At 37.5% G+C, this 18,479-nt stretch overlaps 6 protein-coding genes and 1 non-coding gene across 7 annotated transcripts; 5 read left to right on the top strand and 2 right to left on the bottom strand.

Moving 5' to 3' along the window:
- Positions 1-1,305: 1,305 nt before the first annotated feature.
- On the top strand, positions 1,306-2,865 carry BRETT_003856 (uncharacterized protein; the record flags this gene model as incomplete). The annotated part of the gene is made up of 1 exon (XM_041282359.1): positions 1,306-2,865. The coding sequence occupies one exon, from the start codon at positions 1,306-1,308 to the stop codon at positions 2,863-2,865; it is 1,560 nt and encodes a 519-aa protein (XP_041136198.1).
- Positions 2,866-3,573: 708 nt separating this feature from the next.
- BRETT_003857 (uncharacterized protein) lies at positions 3,574-6,981 on the top strand (the record flags this gene model as incomplete). The annotated part of the gene is made up of 1 exon (XM_041282360.1): positions 3,574-6,981. The coding sequence occupies one exon, from the start codon at positions 3,574-3,576 to the stop codon at positions 6,979-6,981; it is 3,408 nt and encodes a 1,135-aa protein (XP_041136199.1).
- A 1,510-nt stretch (positions 6,982-8,491) lies between these two features.
- Positions 8,492-12,178, top strand: BRETT_003858 (uncharacterized protein; the record flags this gene model as incomplete). The annotated part of the gene is made up of 1 exon (XM_041282361.1): positions 8,492-12,178. One exon carries the CDS (start codon positions 8,492-8,494, stop codon positions 12,176-12,178), a length of 3,687 nt encoding a protein of 1,228 aa, XP_041136200.1.
- Positions 12,179-12,870: 692 nt separating this feature from the next.
- Positions 12,871-14,607, top strand: BRETT_003859 (uncharacterized protein; the record flags this gene model as incomplete). Its single annotated transcript, XM_041282362.1, has 1 exon — positions 12,871-14,607. The coding sequence occupies one exon, from the start codon at positions 12,871-12,873 to the stop codon at positions 14,605-14,607; it is 1,737 nt and encodes a 578-aa protein (XP_041136201.1).
- A 174-nt stretch (positions 14,608-14,781) lies between these two features.
- BRETT_003860 (uncharacterized protein) lies at positions 14,782-16,125 on the bottom strand (the record flags this gene model as incomplete). The annotated part of the gene is made up of 1 exon (XM_041282363.1): positions 14,782-16,125. One exon carries the CDS (start codon positions 16,123-16,125, stop codon positions 14,782-14,784), a length of 1,344 nt encoding a protein of 447 aa, XP_041136202.1.
- Positions 16,126-16,650: 525 nt separating this feature from the next.
- Positions 16,651-17,664, top strand: BRETT_003861 (uncharacterized protein; the record flags this gene model as incomplete). The annotated part of the gene is made up of 1 exon (XM_041282364.1): positions 16,651-17,664. One exon carries the CDS (start codon positions 16,651-16,653, stop codon positions 17,662-17,664), a length of 1,014 nt encoding a protein of 337 aa, XP_041136203.1.
- A 115-nt stretch (positions 17,665-17,779) lies between these two features.
- On the bottom strand, positions 17,780-17,851 carry BRETT_003862. Its single transcript has one exon. It is a non-coding gene; the product is annotated as a tRNA-Glu (tRNA).
- Positions 17,852-18,479: the final 628 nt, after the last annotated feature.

Consider the following 18,479-nt stretch of genomic DNA (forward strand, 5'->3'; position numbering starts at 1 on the left):
AGTCGCTATCTCTCGTTTACCCTGTTTGGGACCATAATGTACACCTTACACCTCCAGTAAAGAAGTCTAAATTTTTCCCATCTTGAGTTTAGCACTGCCTTATTATCGGACACCTCTTATCCCGAGCACTAAAATTTTAATATTTCTTTCTGTCGCGCATAGTGAATATGAAATTCTGAGTCATAGCTTAAAATTCTACGATAATCTACACCAGACACCTCGCGGCCAATACCCCGGAAATTTTTCCCCGCGACGTGCAAGGCCTAATTACTACGTTCTTCACGTTTTCTCTTATCAAGGTATTGTTAATTATTATTATTGACTATTGATATCAACTTTTGATCTTCGTTACTCAAATATTGGTTTCTCCTGGTAGCGTTGCTTACAAGCACTATCCAGTGGTATTTTGCCTTTGCAAATCACCAAAAGCATCAGAAATCCAACCCCACAAGTTTGGGTGTTTACTTCTTACTGTTTCCACTTCTGTTGAATATACTTCATTTTTCAATTTGAAAGCTTATAGGTAGGTATTAGTTCGTCAAGTGAAATCCATTCTTATAATATCATTCACCATGCTGTCAAATGCGTATTTCTAAGCTTTACCCGAAGTTATGATCCTTTGTTACATACCGAAGTCAAAGAATGAAGTTTAATCCTAGATCTAGGTTAAATCAGGATTTTCCCAAAAAAAAAAAATTTAAAAATAAAAAATACCTTGGATATGATATTATTTGCATACTTAAGATAGGGGCAAGCATTGTCGTTACTGATAAACTGGAGATGATGTCTGAGGTTTAAAATACTGCCTTGCTTCATGGTTGACTGTACAGGTCGCATTTCCGCTAGTTTTAATTAAGCTCTCGCCAGATCAACATACTAATTTTGATTTTCTTCTTCTTCTAGTTCATAGAGCTAAATAGTATTTATCAAATTGAATTACTCAAGCTTTCATCTTTGAGCCACAAAGCAAGCCCCTGAATTTCGTGTTAAACAATCCGAACCCGAGTTCATCATCTTTCTGAACGTTGACGGCCTTCGCACAATTCTAAGCTTCCGACTTTGTGTAGATCCTTGTTGTTGCCCTCGTTCTACTTCACCGTCTTAGAGCAATTATCATATTAGGTACAGCTTTGCTCTTACTTGGACTAAGTTTGAAACAGACCTCGTTTCAACCTATTTGATATTTACTTTTTGACGACCTGTTAAGGATTTATCCCATCTGTTTTTTATTCATCTTTTTTGTTCCATTTTTAACATCTTTTTTCTCGCAGTTTTTCTTATCTCAACGGTTTCCTTTGCATCATTATGTCTGGTTTAACGACTACGGTTCAGTCCTCTTTACCATTACAAACGTCTGTCGCTGTGGGTATTGATTCATTGAGCGAGCAATCTTCGACTCCTTCATCGACGCAGTCGATCGACCCGTCGACTGCTGCAACTTCGGTGGCAGATCCGTCGGAACTCGTAAAGCCTGTGTCCTCCACATTGAATGCGGACAAGGTCGAGAAAAAGAAGCCTTTCGATTCACAGAGCTCCGCTTCTCGCCCTAACTCGCATACTCATATGCACAAACATTACAAGAAGAATTCATCAAAGAAAGAAAAGAAAGAGAAAAAGGAGAGGAGAAAAGTTTCGAAGCCACGTACAATAAACCATGCGACTGGTATTGCATCCAATGTTCCACTTCAAGGAGAGAGAGTTCGTCCAACGGCACATCCTTCATTAAGTGATGATGTTCTGATGGCAATTTTCGAAATTTTACACGATGAGGATACGGATGGTAACGGAATGACCGTTAAACACATTTGTGATATTCTTATAAAGAAGCATCCAGAAATGGCCAACCTATCGTCGAAGACTTCAAACCTCGTTTCGGCAAAGCTGAATGCTTACGTGAAGAGGATTGAAAAAGGTGATAAAAGGATGAAGTATGCCCTGTCACGTGTTTGGGCAAACACTTCCCCAAGAAGAATGTTATACATCTATCGTGGCGTGCTTGCAGATAACTATCCAGAGTTTGTTCACCATGCCATCGAGAAACTTCGTCTCAAAGAAAGTATTAAGGAGGCTGAAATTGCTCAAAGCATGTCTGAAGCTAGCCCATCGTCATCAGCCTCACCTGCTTCTATTGGAACTCCGGCCAGTCTTAACAGCTCTGTTGGCAGCAGTACTGATGTGAATATGGATCACATCTCATCTCCATTTAGAGGCGGTGATAGAAATCCACCATTGGCTCCTGGAGTTGGTTATTTCAAGAAACAGTCTCCTTTCCAAGATGCCGTTCTTTCCTTAAAGATGCCTCAATTGTCGGTTCCATACTCTTCAGCCCCTGTCACCGCCTCATTAAACACCTGTCGTGTTCCTCTTGATTCCACGAAGGAAGCAGAAGCAAATATATCACTTTCTTCCTCTGCTTCGCCCTCATCAGCCAATCCATGGTTGAGTCTAATGAACGACTCTGAGGAAGATGAAGAAGATGAAGTGTATATGGGTCGTCGCTCCTCTGTTACTACAGTTGTTGTTCCATCTACTTTGAGCAAAAGATCGAAATCGATGAGTTTCATCCAATCGAAAAGACCAAGGACCAACAAGTTAACTGCAGCTTCAATGACACCTCGCATTCCTAGAAAGCAATCTATCGCCGATTCTCCGGGCGCTTCTGCTGCCGTTGCTGCTCTCCGTGTGTCTGCTTTGAGTAACTTTTATTCTGCAGTTGGCTCTTCTGCTAGATCCAAGGCAGAAGAGTCTCAAGCTCCACGAATTAGTAACAAATGGCTTGAAACTGTTCGTTCTGGATTCCTGAATCAGGATATAGAAAGTCCGGAGAATGTTTCACTGGCCGAATTGGATGGAATGTTTGCTTGAAAGCTTACTTTTGAAGTCATCTATCAATTTACTGTCGCCGGTATCAAAGGTATACTTTTTATCTCTCTTCGGTTTCTTTACTTCTACCTTTTTTTTATTTCTTCTCTGTTACCATGTACTTGGCGCCACTTTGTTTTCTGCTCTTGTTCTTTTTTGCTGCGTTTGATTTAGCCGTTTGTGTGTGTGTGTGTTTTTATTACCTACTTTGGTTTACTGCTTTACGGTTTTCTATTTTTTTTTGTTCTTTTTTTTTATTCTGTCCTCCTTCCTATTTTACTAGCGCGTCTTCCATCCTATTAATGTTTCTGAAATACACATCTGTGGCTTATTTATTCTAGCTCGACGACTATCCGATTTTTATGCCCTATCGAATGTATTTCTATTTCTATCTTGTCACTTCTCTTTGTATTATATTACGTCTCTATAAAAATGTTAACTGTCTGTTCGTATCACGCATATTTGTCTGTATTGCAATTGTTAAATCCATGATAAGACTCAAAAATTGTGCACCGCCTTGAATGCTCTGGTTGGCATTTCTAAGGATGGCCGACGCGTCGCGAAATGAAAAAAAAAAAAAAAAAAAAAAATACATGCAGACAGAATTTTTCAATTGATTCCACCCTCCATTTAGTACATGGTGTGCAATAGAAGTATGTAGACTTAGATAATCTTGTTAATCGGATAGAGTTTTGGCATATATTAGCATCAATGAAACGGAGTCCGTTCTTTGATCATTCACTGAAAACTGTGGTGAGTCCATCCTCCGTTCCTTCAACTCAAGATGATCCTATTGTCATAGATGATGTAACTTCTTCTCCTGATGATTCTGCCTTTGCATCTTTCAAGAAAGGCATGCTATCATTATTCAGGGGGATATCAACTCCAATATTAGAAAAATTATTTGATGACTACAAAGGCTCCGATAGTCCACTTGCCGAGGCAACAAACGCATATCTAGACAATCCTGACTATTACAAACTGTCGCCCTTCACAAACGTGAGTTCTCGTAAGCATAAGGCTCCAAGTCTTCTGGATAGCAACATTGTGAAAAAAAAGAAACTTGCAATGAATGTTAAACCATCAACGAGCATATTAACTATATCCGAAGAACCTAACGATGATTCTTGTGTGTCTTCAGCAGGAGATGTATCAGATAATTGGCGAAAATACATTGGAAGTTTTGATGTTGATTGCTGGTGCACGCGTACAGTCGTGAGCTCGTCTTTATTTGGTGATGGCCATCTCATATTTGAAGTCCACAAAACAAACGATAATGTTGTGTATATTAAGCTGGCCGAAACAGGTAGAGCCTTAAGAGAAATTGGACGTGTAAACGAAGATGTTGCAGTGTGTCTTGGACCTTTGTTAAGAGCACATATTCTATATGTGACCTTAGAGCCATATTACTTTCCAGGTGGAATAATGCATATTGGTGATACATTCATCATGCAAGTGCATTGCTTTGTTGAATCGGTTCTTTTTTCCCAATCTGATAATTCCAACAAGAATCTTTTACATGCTTTGAAATATTCAGAGGGAAACCATCTTAAATCAAAAGACGAATCTTTAGATGCTTTTACCATCAGGAAACGTACTTCAATCTTTGACTTGTTCCGTAGAGTTGGAATCAGTACGCCTGCTATTCCTAGAAGTGGAGGAGTCAAAAATGCCCAAATTGTCGATCTCTCGGATTCCGGAAATGATGATCAAGAGGATTTAAATTCAAATGAGTTCACCATGAATAAAATCAAAGATTTGTATGGGACCAATCAATCAGCGGCAATAAAGTATGAATGGCCAGAAACCTCCCCATCAGACTTCAATCTTGAACTCCGGCCATACCAGAAGCATGGACTTAGCTGGATGCTTCACAGGGAAAACGAAGACAAAAAAATTGCCGGTGGTAACTTATCAAAAAGTGAAAATGATATTGACAAGGCTATCAACCCCCTATATAGAGAGTATAAGTGGCCATCAGTACCAAAGAATCTAAAGCAATACGAGGTGCTTAAAGGAGAATTTGAAGGATCATTCTATATAAATTTATATGATGGTTCTTGCTCATTCAAGAGACCGACTCTCAATTCAGGTTGTGTGGGCGGTATCTTGGCTGATGAGATGGGACTCGGTAAAACTATAACTACCCTCTCATTGATATTTTCGTGCCCATACGACACTCACATTACTGATGTTCAGTCCCAATTATCAGAAAATAGAAGTTATGCTTCGGGTACCACATTGATTGTGGTCCCTATGGCATTGTTGTCACAGTGGGATAAAGAGTTCACTCGTGTAAATGGCAGTGTTGAGAAGCACTGCTTCGTGTATTATGGTACAAACATTGTTGATGATTTACCAAATTTGCTTTGCAATAACTCAAAAGCACCAACCGTGATTTTAACGACATACGGAATAGTTCAAAGTGAGTGGTCTAGGATAGAAAGTAAGGACACATCGAAGGGCTTATACTCAGTTGATTTTTTTAGAATTATTCTTGATGAAGGTCATATAATTCGAAATAGATCGACTAAAACAGCCCGTGCTATCTATGCACTTGGCGCTAGGCGAAAATGGATTTTAACTGGTACCCCCATTGTCAACAGATTGGAAGACTTGTATTCGTTGATTCGATTTCTTAACTTCGAACCTTGGTCAAACCATTTTCTTTGGAAGCATTTTATTACTGCTCCTTTCGACACTGGTAAAGACTTACCGCTTGCCTTTACTTTGTTGAAATCTATCCTTGATCCCATACTTTTGAGGCGCACAAAAGGTCAGAGAGGAAGAAATGGTAAGCTTCTTGTTGAGCTACCACCTAAGGAGGTTGTCCTTGAGAAACTCAAGTTTAATGAAAAAGAGGAAATTCTTTATAATTGGTTAAAGGCAAGAGCAGTTACCACATTTAACGAAAATTTCAGGAAGGGACTGTTGTTAAAAAATTACTCGTCGATATTAACGCAGTTGCTCCGTTTACGTCAGGTGTGTGATCATATCGATTTGATTAAAACGCAAGATACAGGCGATGCATCTGGGGAAAATGAAGCATTCAAGGATCGCATGAGTCTCAGAAATGACATTATAAGCAAAGAAGATAAAGAGGCTTTAGCGATGATAAAAAGTATAGAGCAAAAAGAGGTAGCGGGGAGAATGAGTTTAGAGGAAATGAAGCACACTAAAACAGAAATATACAAGTTGTATCCAAATTTTGATGGTATTGAATGTTCAATATGCACGGGCCCCATCGACCCACGGAATTGTGTTATTACAGAGTGTAAGCATTGCTTCTGTGCCTCCTGCTTGAAAGAGCATTTTGACTTTCAAGAGCAACATCAGAACATTTTAGAGACCGAATATAGTACCGAGGAAGTATCTAATGTGAACTCACACTCAAACAATGTAAAGGTTTTATGTCCGATGTGTCGAGCAGAAATAAAGAAAAATCGTCTTTTTAAAACTGTTCCAAAGAATTTGGGTGTCCAGTTGACTAAACAATCGCAAGACATGCTTTTAACTCAGGTTGGCAGTTCTAATTCCGATAGACAATACACAGTTAGACCGTTTGACCCTTATGGAACGTCATCGAAGCTGAATGCACTTCTTTCACATTTGGACCAAATAAGAGAAGAGTCACCTGGTGATCATGTAATAGTGTTTTCTCAATTCACAAGTTTTTTGGACATAATAGAAAAAGAACTTGCCAATTATGGTTCAGAGTTTGTGGTTTATAAATTTGATGGACGCTTAAGCATGGAAGAACGGCAAAAGGTCCTTACTAATTTTGAAAAGGAATGTGATGCGAAGAAGTCTATTATTTCAATATTACTTCTTAGCTTGAGAGCGGGTGGTGTTGGCTTAAATCTCACGGTTGCCTCCAAGGCATTTCTTTTAGATCCTCACTGGAACAATGCGGTAGAATTTCAGGCTATAGACCGGTTGCACAGGGTTGGTCAGAAAAAGAGCGTGAAAGTGGTTCGTTTCGTCATGCAGGGAAGTATAGAAGAGAGAATGTTGGATATTCAAACTAAGAAAAACCGTTTAGGTGAAGCACTAACCTTGAACGATGAGGAAAGAAGAAAGAAGAGGATTCAAGAAATTCAAAGTATATTTAAGGATTAACTGGCTGAACACCTCTAACTCCATATATCATTTTTTTTTTTTTTTATAGAAAAGTATACGCATTCATGCTATAACGATCGCTTGTCCTTCAATTTAGTATAAAATTAAATACTCTTTTTTTAGTACTGGGCTATCGCTTATTTTATGGTCTACAACCCATTGCTTCATCCTTGATTTGTCAATGAAAAGATTATATCCGTCGTAGCCAAAGATTGTCTGCTTATTGTCTTGTTTTATTTCCTCGGTGCAAACACAGTCGTCATCCTCGTTTAAGTTCTGGAGGCAGTACTCTGAGTAAGGTCTCTTTTTCCCATTCACATAAAAAGTATTCATAAAATTCAGTGCCATAAGAATATCCTCCATCCTAAAGCCCGTCTGTTGGCTGACAAATTTCAATGTCACGTGTCGATAAGTGGAAAGTCTCCCATAGAGAAAATGAAGGCATAATCGCCCACTCCAATACCTGAGGTAGGCAATTTTGCCCAAGGAAGAAAAAGGTCGCTCTGGACCACTTACAACCTGTTCAAACTGTGACAATCTATATGAGAAATCTATTAATTTTGTACCCAAATGTTGTTTCTGATAGCAGGGGATCACCATTATACACGATAGATTATTTCCTTCCCAGGATAGTAGTTCTTTAGAAAAGAAGCCCATCGGCGTGCTTATTCCATCCAAAACTTTGTATAGCACGTAGAAATCATAATGCTCGAGGTTGAAAAACACCGACTTATTTTCTAAAAAGAACTTTGCTAGAATACACAGGCATTGGCAGAATAGCCGATGTCGAGATCCTTTCACTTTTCTCACAGTTACTTCCCCATCACAGTACATCACCTTTCCCATTAAATGAAATTTTAAAGGGCATCCATTTGTATGTTCTTTCATCTCTTTCTCGTTATCCGTGTATTTAAAGCAGTAAGGACATATATGAAGGAGCTTGAGCCAAGGTCTCATTGTTGATGCGTACTCTTCCAATTTCCTCTTTGACCCCGATATTCGAATGTTATTCCGTATAATTTTGCATGCCAATGTGTCTGGTTCGTTGGGAAAAAATATAGTAGAGTTTCCAAACCATGTATTAAATTCGTATTTGCCAAGTCTTATACGCTCAATGTTTCGATAGGTCAATGCACCATAATCGTCATCCTGCAGGCTGAGATCATTAGTCGTCATTCCGATAAATTTTGTAAATAACCAAGGAATCTCTTCCAAGAAAATGTGTTATTCCTTCAATTATAGTTATATTGTTTGTGCTCTTCTAGGACAAGTGTAATACCTGCTACCGTTCGTTATCTTCTTTCCCTCGTTTTAGTGCCCAATTCAGGGGTTGTCTAAAAGTAAATAAGACTGAGAAATCTTCTTTTTATTGTACCAAAATTTTTCACCGGCTGATAACAAAAATCTTGACATCATTTTTCTTCCGTTTCATTGATCGGTACATTTGTTCGACTTCCATGAAAACGATATTAAAACCTCTCAACATATAATAGCCACTTTGGAGATTAACATGGGAAAACGGCATTTCTATGGAAAGGCTGATGGGCTTAAGGCGAAGCATGATGATAACAGTTCAGATGATCGAAATGAAAGTACAACCAAGGCTGAGGAATTACTTAAGATGGAAGGATCCAAAGGTAAAAATAAAAGGAGAGAACAGTTGAGAGAACAGTTGAGAAAGCAATATAAAACGAAACTTAGTACTCAAAAGAAAAAGCGCCTTAACAAGTATATTGAGCATCAATTGAAAAGAGAAGAGAAAGAGATATTGCTGAAAAAGCTTCAGCAAACTCAAATAGACACATCAATATTAAAATCAGCCAAGCTCATAGGAACAGGTAGGCAGACAAAACGAGAAAAGTTAACTGAAGCACTAGAGTTGGAGAAAGAAGGTAAAGGCACTGATGCTACACATGATTTGCTTTATGAGCCACGAAAAGTAAAGACGTGGGAAAACACCGATTTTAATTATGACGACGGTCGGTCACAAATAGCAGAGCATTCGAAAATCAAGAATAAAAGTATTTTACAAGTCACGCTAGATGAAACCGGAAATACAAATCAAAGTTTTGGCTTTTCTTTTTCTAACTTAACTAAGGTGAAAAAAGCATCCAAAAAAAGGAAGTATACTTGGAGAGCAGAGATTGAGGCGGAGGAAGCAAAAAGGAGGAAGCACGAGGATGATGACGATTTCCAATCTAGCTCAGGTGATGACGATTATGATGATGATAATAATAATAATAATAATGGTGTTGATGGCAGTTTGAACGGCGATGATAAGGTAAATGATGGTGAGTCAAGTTCCAGTGAGAATACTGATGTAATTTCAGAAGAACCAAAGCAAAGGTTTCATGGCGTACACACTAAGGCCGGACAAGATTTTAAGAAATGGGCCGAGCAACGAGCAAAACATTCTGAAGGTATTACTGAGATAAAGTTGCAGCCTACACCGAAGAATTACAAGCCGTTAGTACGACCAGAGGATCTTGAAGATGACCGTGAAGAAGAATTTATCTCATTGAATGAGAATCTCAATAGAAAGATATTTACTGTGGAAGTGGACAGATCGGAAGAAATTCAAGCTGTGAGGACACAGTTGCCTGTTTACGGAGAAGAATATAAAATTATGGATGCAATTCATAATAATGATTGTATTATTATTTGCGGTGAAACGGGTTCAGGTAAGACCACGCAAGTTCCGCAGTTTTTATTTGAGTCAGGTTATGGTAGCAAAGGATCAGATACTCCGGGCATGATTGGGATTACTGAACCCAGAAGAGTTGCTGCAGTTTCCATGGCAAATAGAGTTTCCAAAGAGCTTTGCAACTATGGAAATAAGGTAGCTTATCAGATCCGATTTGATGGTAACGTAAAAAAGGATACTGCCTTAAAGTTTATGACAGATGGTGTTCTTTTGCGTGAGATGATGAGTGATTTTATGTTGAATAAATACTCAGCAATAATCATAGATGAGGCACATGAAAGAAGTGTTAATACGGATATTCTAATCGGCATGTTGAGCAGAATTTTAAAGCTTCGAAGACAGTATTACCAACAGAACTCGTCGAAGTGGAAGCCCCTTAAGTTAATCATTATGTCTGCTACCCTAAGAGTGAAAGATTTTAGTGGCAACAGAGTACTCTTTAAAGAATCTCCTCCTGTTTTGAAGGTTGATGCTAGACAGTATCCCGTTTCGATTCATTTTAATAAAAGAACTGTCTTTAATTACACAGAGGAGGTATTTAGGAAAACTTGCAAAATCCATAGGAGACTACCAAAAGGTGCAATTTTAATATTCTTAACTGGTAAAGCGGAGATCAATGATATGGTGAGACGGTTAAGGAAAGAGTTCCCCTTCCCAGAAGATAAAAAGAAGTATTTTCATGTTAAAAATAATGAGGACGATATTCTAGAGGTTGGAGTTTCTTCAAAAAATGTTGCTGTTGAACAAGAGGACATTGATTTGGGTATCGGAAAGAATATACAAGATGTTAAGGATGATTATGATGCGAACGAGGAAGAGGAGAATGAGGAAGGATTTGAAGAAACCTTAGAAGAGGATCAGACGCCAGATGATCCCCTTTATGTTCTACCACTTTATTCACAATTGCCAACGAAAGAGCAAATGAAAATATTTTCTACTCCTCCAAAAGGATCTAGGTTATGTGTTGTTGCCACTAATGTTGCGGAAACTTCTTTAACTATACCTGGAGTTAGATATGTTGTTGATAGTGGTCGAGCAAAAGAAAGAAAATACGACGAGAAAACGGGTGTACAATCTTTTGAAGTTAATTGGATTTCAAAAGCAAGTGCTGATCAACGTTCAGGTAGAGCTGGAAGAACAGGTCCTGGCCATTGTTATAGAATATATTCTTCTGCGCTTTTTGAAAGTGATTTTCCACAATTTTCAACTCCGGAAATTCTAAGAATGCCCGTGGAAAGTGTTGTTTTAACAATGAAAAGCATGGGAATTGACAACATTATCAACTTTCCTTTTCCTAGCTCACCAAGCCGGACAATGATGGATAGGGCAGAAAAACTTTTGGGATATTTGGGAGCGCTAGATACTAAAAAGCAAATAACTGAATTTGGTAGGCAGATGAGTTTATTGCCTGTGTCTCCACGATTCTCCAAGATGCTTTTGATTGGAAACCAACAAGAGTGTTTGCCATATATTATTGCAGTTGTTGCTGGCCTTTCCGTGGGTGACCCATTCTTAAATGAATATGATCTTGGAATAAAAATCAATGAAAGTGGCAGAGAAAATGACAATGATGTAGATGATGATAATAAAAGTGATGATCATCATTCTCAAAATGAAACTCAGATAACGCAATTACAACAGGAGAAAAAAAGGCAGTTGCAGTCGAGGTTTAATAAATCCAGAAAGATATTTGGGCATTTGGATAAATATGGCGATTCAATCAAGCTTCTGTTTGCAATCTGCAGTGTCGATTATGTCAAAGAACAAAACCGCGATCATTATTACGATCAGAACTTTTTGAACTCCAAAATTATGAATGATATCAGGAAGCTAAGAAAGCAATTGACATATATTGTGGATGTGAACTTGAGCAAAGATTCAGTGGCGTCTTCCCATGTGACAGATGAGGGTTTAAAATTGCCAAAGCCTTCAAAAGTGCAAATTCAGGCTATTAAACAAATGATAACGGCAGCATTTATAGATCAAATTGTTGTCAGGGCTGACATAATTGAAAAGGATGTGAAGATTGGCAGTAACACTAAGATTATTAACATACCATATGTCACCCTTTTCCCTTCAACCGATCCGGAAGTTGTAAAGAATTATGAGGGATCCGATGACGAAGAATACGTTTATATACATCCATCATCGATTATTTCACAGAGTGGTGACTTGCCACCAAAGTATTTAGTCTTTCAAGCATTGCAATTATCTTCGAATGCTACTTCCTCCGGTTTCAGGAAAGTTAGAATCAAACCTTTGAATGACGTCACTGGGAAGGCACTTGCAAATGTTGGTAAAAATAGTGGCCTTGTGACTTATTCCAAGCCCCTTGGAAATCCCTATGGTCCAAGAAACGTAACTCCAACCGAAAGAGTTTGCTATGTTGTTCCGAGATTTGGTGCCAATATAGGTAACAGAAGTCTCGGATGGAATTTGCCTGCAATTAAAGTAAAGCAAAAGAAGGTTCATGGTTCGTGGATTATAGAATGAATGATTAATGTCTGGAATAAATTCATCGTTCGTACTACTTTCAGTTCTTTCTATACGAGTATGATGTTTTCGGCAAACTATAGAAAACCGTTACTAATACCCTTTATGAAGTATATTTATCATACACTTTCTGTCAGATGTTTTGTATTGATCTAAACATGAAAATCTACCTGATAATAAGATCTGAATATAATGTTAAACTTAGTAATGTAACAGTCATGTTACCGTACCGGTCTACAGAACAATCCAGCAGGATAAAAAAGGTTACAACCTTTTTCAAACTACACATAGCCGGGCATCAAGCTAATTCATACTTTCGATAGTCAAAAATATTAAAACAGTCAAACTAATATGTAAAGTTATGTATTTTTAATTTTCGATATCAAAGCTACAGGAAAAACGATTTGCTAGCAGTTTAAGAAAGGTGTTTTCCACGTTGATGGGACAATCGAAATAGTAGTATATCTTAATTAAGAAGGAAATGCATCCTTGCATGTGTATGGAGGTTAGGATTGGTAAGTTTTTCAGCATAAACAAGTACGCAAATTTTTTTTTCTCCGTGTGCACGTACGTCCCCTTTATAATTTCGCGTAGAAAGAAATCAACTATTTAATCTTCTGTTTGTCGTGATAATTAAACTGCTCCCAAAATATATTCATATTCTGACTCAATACTCTCTGCGGATGAAAAAAATGGAAGAATCGGATGATAAATTGCATAAGTACTTTGAAGATTGGGTTGCTGTTATAGAAAATTTGGATAGAGGGTTGTCCGTTCTTGTCAGTAGAATCCCACTAAAGGATGACTTTTTTGAGCCCAATCTGCGGGACATTAATTACTCGTTATTAAGGTATCTTGATAGCCTAAAACCCGAAGCAGCGGAAGAAGGTAAAGCTTTTACCGATTTGGAAAAGTATACAACATTTCATGATAAATTCGCAGCCAACAAATATAGTTCCTTATATGAGATCTTCCATGATCTCAAAGTGTCATGCATCATTAGGTTATTGCAAGTGGAGGATGATCCTGTTGCCTACAAAAATGTTGACAAATTCTTCAAAATTGCTACTGAATTACTTTTGAGGGAATGTCTTAGAATTGGCATGGTACTCGAAGTAGAGAAGAAAAATTCTGGAAAGAACGAAAGGGAAGAAAGTTCGGTCGATACTGATGAGAGGGATGTGAAGATGGATGATTCGAAAAATGAAGAGAGCACTGATGGTCTTGCTAATACAGCAGAGTCCAACGAAAATATCAACCACAAAGAAGAAAAGGAGAAGAAAGAAAATGAGCAGAAGGAATTGGAACCATGCGAACAGGGTATTGATATGGAAACCAGTTTAGAACAGACGCTTGCTACAGATTTTGATATGATAACGAGGACATTTGTGGATAAAACGTCTGAAACCTTGTCGATGGTTGCATCCGGAAATCTCCCCCTTTTCACCTCCCTTAACAGAGCAAAATCTGAGTTAGATGATAGAGAGCCAATTGTTGATGCTACTTTGGGAGTGAATGTTGTCAAAGTCATTCCAAACTTGTATTCAGTTAAGCCGGAGAAGATGATATTCTTGTCTCAGAGTTCACCTCAGCCACTACCAGCTGTTGGAAGGATTTTGGATAGTTATATGCACCCAAACTGGCTCTGGTTAACGGCTTCACAGTGGTTAAAGCATGGTGATAAAGACATTAATTATTCATTTGCGCCAAGCTATGATGAAAGCAAATCCACTATTACCAATAAATGGAAAGGATTAACGTGGATGCAGCAGGTAGGATTTGAAGAGATGAGAGATCTTAAGTTAAAATACAATGAGTTGCTAGGGGAGCAATCTGAAAGAATAGTGGATGGGTCCAAGCCGGAGGATGATGGCAGCAAAGTCTTACCAAACGATGTGGACGAAAAGCAGGATGAAAAGAAAGACGATAGTAAAGATCTGGAAGAAGGCAGTTTAATGGATGACGAGAAGATTGATTTGAAAAATTTATTGAAGTGGAACATTGGCAACACTATTGATGATGCAGAAAAGAATGTGATTAAGGATAATAAAGTTCAAAAACAAATTAGCAACTTATTACTTGAACTTAACGAGCTGCGAAAATCAAGAATAAGTTTTCAAAGACAGCAGTTGGCTGCCGAGCAGCAATTTTATGCCCAGCAGTCTCGTCAAGGTGTTAATACATTTGGAGCTGGTTATCATATGATACGGGCTTCGAAACAGGAGGTTGAGAAATATCATAAACTTAAACGTTTAATATCTGGCTTGCTCAAGACAAAAAATATTAATCCTTCAAAATTAAATTTGCAGCTAAGCAAAAAATTACTCGTTTTACAACATAATTACGGAGGAACTCTTCCTGTGTCCTTATCTTCTAGTGGACACTATGGTAGATATGGAAATTCTCGCTCAAGCAAAAGAAGAAGATAAGACAATCTTTGAATGTTCCTTTATTTTGTACTTTTAGTCCTAGATATTTAATATTTCTCTGTACTGTATTTTTTCCCTTCGGTAGAAATACTTCAAACTTCCAAGAATATACTCTTTTGGAACCTGTTCTGTTATCAAGCATATCCTATTAATATAGGCATTGCTCGTTTGTCATCATATTAATTTTGTTGGTTGAGAACTCATGACTTCTTGCATTTCTGTACTAGAAGGAGAAAGCGCAGATTCAAAAAGCACGAAATTGTCTTTGATTGTACCATAATCGATGTAATAGGCTAAAATGAGGTTATCATCAGTTTGATTAAATGCAACATTGGCAATAAATTCTCGATTCAACCCATAAACCTCGGTCACATACATAAACTTGTCACCTTGTCGGATGGCTCTCGTACCTTTAAGCCCGTCTGGTGAATTGATGGCATGAGTACCGACCATGTTAATGAAAGCATTCATAACATCCCCGAGAAGAGAATTAGTGTCAATTGTAACCTGCATGTTATTATCATCCCCTACATCTGAGCTTGTTAAGTTAATGTTATCTGTAATAATTTCATAGTTCCTGTTGGATACAAGTATGTTAGGCCTAGCTTGCAATTTTTGGTCCTTAAATGTTCCATAAAAAATTCCAGAACCAACTGGCTGAAGCGATAACGCCGACAAATCTAGCTTCTCATGCTCAACAAGATCGTCATTGGAAATATATTCCTTTTTGACAGGATAACAAGTTATATTGCCTTCTGTCGCATATATTTCGGGTTGGAGAACGGAATATTGACATAGCTCAGCAGATAACACAACCATACGATACTCGCACGTTTTTAACTCCTCCACAGTCTCTATAAAAGGAATTGCACGATTCTGATCGCATTTGTATTGAACGTATATTGATCTGGGTTGTCCTGTAATATCGCATGTAGATCCATTGTAAACCAGCTGGCTCAAATATCTCGATCCGTCATTTGATTTGACAAATTCAAAGTCTGAAGATTTGCTGTATGAGCCCTCCTTCATCAAACCCAATCTATGATATGGTATGTTGTTATTTTTAACCGCTAATTGTTCATGAACTTTCATTCTATCCCCAGAATAGTGGAATTGTGTAATATCTCCCAGGAAGCAGATGCGATAAGACCAGTAGCCGAATTCCCTATATATGCATTGATTCTTATGTTGTTCGTTAAAACGTTTTACTGCATTTATAGCGTTTACCTTCTGTTTTATAAGTTCAATTGAATCGTTCTCTGGTTGCTCTTGGTAAGGAGATGTGACTGGGTTGTTTATGTTGCACGTGTATTCAAGTGCATCATCATATATCGGATACAGCAAACTGAAGTTTTGCCCCAATGAATTGATTAATGACGGTGATGCCCATTCACTTCTGCGATCAATTCTAAAGTTTGGATGGTATTCTATAAATTTAGATGGTTTCTGTAATGTTGCAGTAGATAGCGAGCCTGGAATCGTGCTTAACAAAATGCCACATATGATTAATGGTCCCATAATAGAAGATGTAACTTGATGGTACCAATCAGCTAAAAAACGTATTTATCAAATATATATATATACTTATGATCGATGGGCTAAGGCTTGTTATTTGTTTCCATGTAATATTAAGTTTTCAAGCATTTGTCTGTATGATGTGATACGAAGTATTGCCATTATTAAGAGGATCCATATTGTGTAATCTTGAATAATAGAAAGAACTAAAAAAAAAAAAAAATTATAGATTGCATATTAATTACTAATAGGTCTTTACTATATGAGGTAAGGCAAGCAGCCACAATCTTCTAAATTACAACATGCAAATTCTTCCACAGTTCAATTCCGCAGTTATAAAGAAGCAATCTGCCAATTCTTACTTTATTACTTCTCACGTTGTTTCAAACACGATTACAGCTTTTTCGCTGTTATAGCAAATTAATCAGTGGCGTTAATAGAATTGCATACCATTCCTCATATAATTGGCATTTCCTTCCTAACAATTATCAAAGAAACATTTTGCGACAAAAATCATTTTATTCTATTATGAGTGCTTCACTTCCAGAAAAGCAGAAGGTAATTCTTTTTAGAAAGAACGGAGGTCCAGAAGTTCTCGAATACGCAGACTTCCCGATTCCAGCAATTTCCGATTCAGAGGTTTTAATCAAAAACAAGTATGCAGGTATTAATTACATTGAAGTTTACTTCAGAAAAGGAATATATCCTTCGAAGATGCCATATGTTTTGGGACGGGAAGCTACAGGTACCATCGTAAAGATTGGCAAGAATGTCACTGGCCTCGAAATTGGCGATAAGGTTGCCTTTCTCTCCGGCAAAACATTTGCAGAGTATACAAAATTCCCATCATCCGGAAATTTGATCAAACTTGGATCAAATGCGGATGATGAAAAGCTAAAATTATATGCTGCAGCATTGTTGCAGGGCTTGGTTGCTGTAACATTCGTTAACGAAGCATATTCAGTTCAACCAGGGGACTACATTTTGGTCACTGCCGCAGCTGGTGGTGTTGGCTTGCTTTTGGATCAGGTGATATCAAAAGAAAAAAAAGGACATGTCATTGCGATAGCTTCGAGTAAGGAGAAGCTCCAAAAAGCTAAAGCTGCTGGTGCCGAATACCTACTAAATTCTTCAGAATTGTCACAAGATGAAATTTTAAAAAGAATACTGGAAATCACAGGAGGAAATGGTGTTGCAGCCTCATTTGACTCTGTGGGAAAAGATACAGCAGAATTGTCCTTGTCAGCTCTTTCGAGGAAAGGAACGTTTGTTTCTTTTGGTAATGCATCTGGGACTGTTCCTCCCCTCTCAATTAATAGGTTATCTGCAAAAAATCTTAAAGTGTTAAGACCACAACTATATGGTTACATTAGCGAGCCACAGGAGTTCAAATATTACACAGAGAAGTTGTTTAGCCTCATCGATAATCATGAACTAGAAATTGACATCTCTAAAATATACCCACTTTCCGAATACAGGCAGGCAGTGATTGAACAGGAGGGTAGACGGACAACCGGAAAACTTTTATTAAAAATATCTTAATAGTTCTACATATTTATGTAAATATGTTTTAGTATATATCGTTTAAGTCTGTTACTGTATAAAGATACAACTCTCATGTTAGATATCTAAAGATTGCTGGACAAAAAAATATTGATTCCGATGCCGAGAATCGAACTCGGATCTGGACGGTGAGAGCGACCTGTGATAGCCATTACACTACATCGGATTTGTTTGGTATGTAAGGGGTCTGCTTTGGTTTGAACCTAAATTATTTTAGATTATGTAAGTCCAAAGTGATTTGTGTGTTTGTTTTGAAGTGTTGAATCAAACCACTAAAAGATGAAGTATTGTATGTTGTAAAATAGTGTTTTTAGAATGTTATGATGTAATTTAAGTAAGTGCGGAAGTAATGTATAATGAAATAATCAACTAGTTTGTATTCACTAGGATATAGATAAAATCACCCCTTTGTATATGTTTATAATTTGAAGTGTTATTATATTTATTTTTATGACTCGTTTTGTATTTGTTTTATTTGTTTTTCTTATTTTTATCTTCTTGTTATATTTTCTCTTATTCTTATCTCTGTTCTTCTTATTCTTTTTCTATCTTCTTCTTATCTAAGCTGTTGCTTCTTCTTTCTTCTCTTCATCTTGAGTTTTCCAAAAAGGCTAAATACTCATTTAATATTTTCTCGTTTTTCTGCTTAATAAAATATTTGCATCTCGTCGTCCAATTTTAATAAATAATTCGCTCATGTTGCTTCGCTCATAATATTACGTAACCATTTGGATAACACGTGACTTTTCCTTGTTCGATTCCTCACATGGTACAAAATGGGTCTGCTTTGATTT

The sequence above is a fragment of the Brettanomyces bruxellensis genome, chromosome 6 (genome assembly GCF_011074885.1).
Source record: "Brettanomyces bruxellensis chromosome 6, complete sequence".
Taxonomy (NCBI): Eukaryota; Fungi; Ascomycota; class Pichiomycetes; order Pichiales; family Pichiaceae; genus Brettanomyces; species Brettanomyces bruxellensis.